The following is a 6,147-nucleotide window of genomic DNA, read 5'->3' as shown; positions in this document are numbered from 1 at the left end:
ACAAACATGGTTATGCACTAGGCCTAGTGGTTGTTACAAATGCCACAACTGTAATCATTGTGCTAATGTAATGCAAACCAAAACATTTCAGGATGTTGTATCCCAAAAACAACTCACCATTAACCAATTTTTAAACTGTAAAACCTCATTTGTCATTTATAAATTGGAATGCCTTATGTGCAAAGTGTTCTATGTAGGAAGAACTAAACGACGCTTACAAGACAGACTGGCTGAACACAAATATGCAATCCGCACAGGCAACAAGTGTCTTTATTTGATTGTCTGTGTATGACTTTAGTGTCTTTATTTGATCGTCTGTTTTATGTTGTTTGAGTTTACTCTCTGCATGGTTTATTTTTTAACCTGACTGTAATGTGTTTTGCATGTTGACCTTCTATATTCATGTTTGACCTTCTTGAGAAATGTATGATACTTATCTCTGACTGTGTTGTAAGGATGACATCTGCTGGATGCTTTTATGTAATGGCAATTGTCACCTGACCAGCACTCCTGCCAGGTGGAGGTTTCTGATAGGTGGACTTATGCTTTAAGAAACTCTCCTTCCTGTTGAGAACTGTTTGACTCGCGTCAGAGTTTTTTTAAAGGGAAATGTTACCAAGCCATTAAAATAAAGGCTTTTTGACGTTGTTCAACTGAGAGTGCCTTGGAGTCTTCCTTGTTTTCTCAAATAAATACATCTGTTTTGAGTTGAAACATTTCCATTGAATCAATTGAAAAGAATCTTCATCATTAAAATCTTAATATGAAAGAATGATCTAAATCATATCTTATCCAGAGATGTGATGTGTTTGTCTTTGAGGAGGAGTCAATGCAAAACTCTGACCTCTTCCATCTCTACATATGTGTTGCAGAGTGAAGGACAGACACTAAATCACTGACATACACACTGTAGACTGGACAGAGACACCTGGCTTTGACAATGATCACACCTGATTACTGGGTTGTTTTTCTCATCCTGTCAATTAACTGGGCAGGTAAGAACTGTTATTGTTTTTCTGACAAACCTCCTGGTACAAATACAATATGGCTGCATTACAGTAACTGATGAGCTGTTTAAATGTCTGTAGGTACTGAGGGTCAAACACTGACTGAGTCTGAACCAGCAATTAAAAGGCCTGGAGAATCCCACACACTGACCTGCACATATTCTGGGTTCAGCAGCGATCACTGGAATGCTTGGATCAGACAGGCTGCTGGAAAAGGACTGGAGTGGGTCGCTACTATCAGTGATGGTGGTGGCAGCATCTACTACGCTCAGTCAGTCAAAGGTCGGTTCACCATCTCCAGAGACAACAGCAGAAAGCAGGTGTATCTGCAGATGAACAGTCTGAAGACTGAAGATTCTGCTGTTTATTATTGTGCTCGACAGCCACAGTGACACAGGAAGCAGCAACGCTGTACAAAAACTCAACATGTCAAAACAAGTCAAAGCTTCAGTTCAACATCACCAACACACTGTGTACTAATACTGACACTAATGATTTCAACACCAGCTCACTGTTACAACCATTTAAATACCTGGAGGTTTCAATCACTGATATATTATTGTATGTAATTTCACAGTAAAAAAAACTTAATTACATAATGCATACAGTTTTTATTCATTTATTCTTAAGCATTAAACTTATAAGTAATGAAATAAATTCAGCTAAAATATTTTCAGAAATTCAATAGTGTGTTTGTTCTCGTTGCCTTAGTTACTTTGGCAAGTGCAATTTACTGACCCTTGAAAGTGATAACTTAATGTTTGTCATTACTATTTCTGATGATTTTGTAAGCGTTGTTTGTAATTAAATTAAAAGATATGCCATTAGCATAAACAGTAAGCAAAAATCAACATAACAATTACAGTGTATTCTATGTGGTCTTTTGTCAATGTGTGGAGATTGGCCCAGGTTGATGTGAGATTCTCAGTCTGACTTGTTATCATAGTCAGGTCCTGTGGATCAATAGTCTGTTGAGTTATATGTTAATGCTGATTGTTAATATGAAATTTAAATTGACATTTTACACAATTAAAATCCTCCTGTACATCCACCTGTAACAAGCTGAGATTATTGTCCATTTCAGTTGTTTTCTCTCTGTGAGGAGGAGTCAATGCAAAACTCAGATATCTTCCGCCTCTACTTATGTGACTGCAGAGAGGAGGACAGAGAACAGTGGACACACAGTTTAACATGATGGACTATAGGACAGGACTGCTGCTTTTAACTATCTGCTGGGCAGGTGAAGATTTTACCTGATCTTGACTTGACATAGTTCTTAATTATGTTACAACCAAATTCATGTGAATTGTTTTTATATCTTGACAGGTGTTGATGGTCAGACTCTGACAGAATCTGAACCAGTGACTAAAAGGCCTGGAGAATCTCACAGACTGACCTGTACAGCCCATGGGTTCACACTCAGCAGCCACGCTATGAACTGGATCAGACAGGCTCCTGAAAAAAGGACTGGAGTGGATTGCTTATATTGACACAGCTAGTACTCCTATCTATTACTCCCAGTCAGTCCAGGATAGATTCACCATCTCCAGAGATGACTCCAGCAGTAAAGTCTATCTACAGATGAACAGTCTGAAGAGCGAGGACACAGCAGTGTATTACTGTGCCAGAGAGACACAGTGAGAGACAATAATAGGAGACTCATACAAAAACTACTTCCTCTATTTATCATCACCACTGGGAACATGTCATTTTGTTGTATTACATTTATTGCAATGCTGATTTTTATTCATGTACTTTTATTATCCACAATGAAAATGTCCACGTATATAAATGTCAGTAATATAAATCTTAAAGACTTTATTAATAACACAAATCCTCCACTAGCACTCATCAAAATGATCTCAATATACATTTAATTCTAAATAACATCATTTACAGCAAAAACAGAAATGCAGTTTTTGGACTGGTATAATTGCTTTGAGTTGTTTATGAAATATCCATCATTAATTAACTGTTGAAATATGCATTTTAAGTATTTTTTGTTTTGTTTATGAATATTTATGATAAAAACAAGATTTTAAAAAGTGTCAGTGCAACAATGAACTGAAAAAGCTCCAGATGTTAATTATACAAAAGCAGGTTCTGAAAAATAAATCCTGATAAAGTTGAATCAAGATTCCAAGCTGAATCACAGCAGCTTATCTAAAGACACTGTGGTGTTTTATTCTGGAGAATAAATAAAAGAATAGATATTAATAATGACAACAGGTTCCTCTAAATAGCTCCAGTCTGATCCTCACTCATTCACCACACATTTGATTCTATGCAAACTCAGTGAGCTTCCTTGTTACTCAGCTATAAAAACATCACATCAGGCTGTCAGTGGAGTTCACAGCACGTCAGTTTCAACATAAACCATGTTCTCTGTAGCTCTGCTGCTGCTGTTGGCAGCTGGATGTGAGTCTCTCTGGATTTGTCAAAGTCAACAGTTCTTCTTTTGCTAATTTGATCATTTCTTACAATTACTTTTTTTTTTTTTTTCTTAACAGGTGTGAAGTGTCAACAGTTGACACAGCCAGCCTCTGTGACTGTGCAGCCAGGTCAACATCTGACCATCACCTGTCAGGTCTCTTATTCTCTTGGCTACTGGACAGCTTGGATCAGACAGCCTGCAGGGAAAGGACTGGAATGGATTGGGAGCAAATATACTGGAGCTTCATCCTACAAAGATTCACTGAAGAACAAGTTCAGTATCAGCTTCGACTCTTCCAGCAAGACAGTGACTCTAAACGGACAGAATGTGCAGCCTGAAGACACTGCTGTGTATTACTGTGCCAGAGAGCCACAGTGACACAAAGCATCAGTAGACCTGAACAAAAACCCCACAGTGCCTGAACACTTGTAACATGAAGCCACCAGAGGAGGAGCCCTCAGACCACTAATGATTTCAACACCAGCTCACTGTTACAGTACAGAGAGAAACAGACTTTACATTTTATAAATCCTTCTTCATTACCTCTAACAGCAGCTGCTTTTATTAATCTAAATACTCTGACATCACCAGTAATGGAATAAATTCAGCTGACAACTTTTAAAAGCTTGTCATTTATCTACTGTAGAGATGAATCCTCAAACACAGTTTCTCCTTCCCAACTGCATTATTGAAAAAAAACAAAAAACAAAAGCAAACAAAAAAAATAACACATGCAGTTATTTTTAGACTCATAACTGCATCAGTGACTACATCAATAGTCTTTAGACAACTCAGTAGTCAAATTACAGAAAAGTTTGTTTTCATCAACAATGCAAAGTGTCCAATCTGTTTAATCTGACTTCCATAAATGTATTTACACTGTGTTAGCTTATTTAAAAAAGTGGGCCTTGTCATATGTGTATGCTGCATGGGCTGTTTTGATGCATTTACAGGTCAGGTTACAGAGGCAGCTGGTTTGTCCACAGAGATGCCAGTGACAGCTAGCTTGATGCAGAAACATCAGACGCTGCCTGTGGACGACCCAAGAAGCACAAGAGAACAGAATTTGACACAGTTTGGCTGACCGAGAAAAAGACTGAGTCAAGTTAGTTGTCACTCACTCCTCCATGATCAAACCAGCCGCCACTTCAGTTAGAGACAGACACAGACAAAGCAGAGTGATGTCTCAGCAAGTAGAACACACGTGACATCACTTGTCAGGCAATTTCTGGAAAGTTATTTAAATAAAATATCTTTGCCCACTCAGCTGACTGAGCTAAGTGGGCAGAGAGGATTTTATGTTTATTTGGCTCACCCACTGTGAAACTAGTGACTTTTAGAAGCTGCATTCACATTTTGGAAAACTCCAGACTATACTGCATCTCACAGACAATTTCATTTTTATTATCAAATTATTCCGTCCATGTTTTCTGCATCACAAAAACCATATGACATTAGAGTTGAGGAACAGCCCCTCCAGTCCACTGTTTTACTATATGTAAATCAGCCTCCTTGTGTGTTGCCTCATAAAGAAGTGAAGTGTGTGTTTGTCAGTGAGAGGACAGAAGAGCTCACATCAGTTCAGCTTCAACATCAACCATGTTCTCTGTAGCTCTGATACTGCTGCTGGCAGCTGGATCCTGTGAGGAGCTTTCAGTGGATTCACACTAATAAACACATTAGAAACACTGAATAGTCAGATGAATGATGGAGATAATGTTGATTTGTGTTTCCACAGGTGTGAACAGTATTGATCTCATCCAGCCAGACTCAATGGTTGTGCAGCCTGGACAGTCTTTGACCATCACCTGTCAGGTCTCTGGTTATTCTTTGACTGATGACAGCTATGCAACATGTTGGATCAGACAGCGTGAAGGAAAACCAATGGACTGGATTATACATCGGTGGGGTGGAGGAAGCGTTTACCAAAATAATGCTCTGAAGAACAAGTTCCTTTACCACACACGCACTTCTACAAGCTCAGTGACTTTAACAGGACAGAATCTGCAGCCTGAGGACACAGCTGTGTATTACTGTGTGCGTATGAGCTACACAGTGATAGAAACCACCAACAGACCTGTACAAATACCCAGCAACCATGTGACTCAACCACACACACATGCTGATAATGAGAGATGTAAATAAAGGCCATTACTGGCAGTTTTTCCCTGAAATAATTTACTTTAAAATGTGTACACATGCTCTTCTTTTATTGGTGTAAAGTGATACATACAAAAACAACAACTTATAATAATGAGAAGTAGAAGTAGTATTTTAATAAACAAAAGTACAGTAAATAAAGTAAGTTTAAAAAAAGGTTCCCTCTAAAAAACTAATCATGACTGTGTTAGGAGTTGCTTAGTGTTTCACATTTTGCCAGCTCTGGTAGAAAAGATATTCTATGTCGGTGGTGACTACGGCCCTGACATGCATGCATTATTAGGCTGCATGGTGCGCAAAGGTGAAGTGGCTGGTCTTGTCATACAAAGTTTGATGTGTCAACTGGACAATATGGAGATATTTGCATCTTGAAAGCCGGACTACAAATGTGGATAGACAGGGAGAAACACATGCAAGCCTAAGACGTGGTAAGATACGATATTCCTCACTATATGAAGTGACTGATAACAACATCTGTATAATGGATTGTAAAGAAATTCGCCAGGTTTTTATTTTGTAGACAGTTGATCTGTATTTATAGCGTGA

The 6,147-nt window shown here is 38.4% G+C and overlaps 1 gene segment (V, D, J or C); it reads left to right on the top strand.

Annotated features, from left to right (window-relative positions):
• Positions 1-940: 940 nt before the first annotated feature.
• Positions 941-1,399, top strand: LOC144458569 (Ig heavy chain V region 6.96-like). The segment is given in 2 exon segments: positions 941-995; positions 1,089-1,399. Coding segments are annotated over 2 exon segments (366 nt in total).
• The last annotated feature ends 4,748 nt before the right edge of the window (positions 1,400-6,147 follow it).

This window comes from Epinephelus lanceolatus, chromosome 18 (assembly GCF_041903045.1).
Source record: "Epinephelus lanceolatus isolate andai-2023 chromosome 18, ASM4190304v1, whole genome shotgun sequence".
NCBI lineage: Eukaryota > Metazoa > Chordata > Actinopteri > Perciformes > Serranidae > Epinephelus > Epinephelus lanceolatus.
This window is presented reverse-complemented; position numbering and strand designations above follow the sequence as displayed.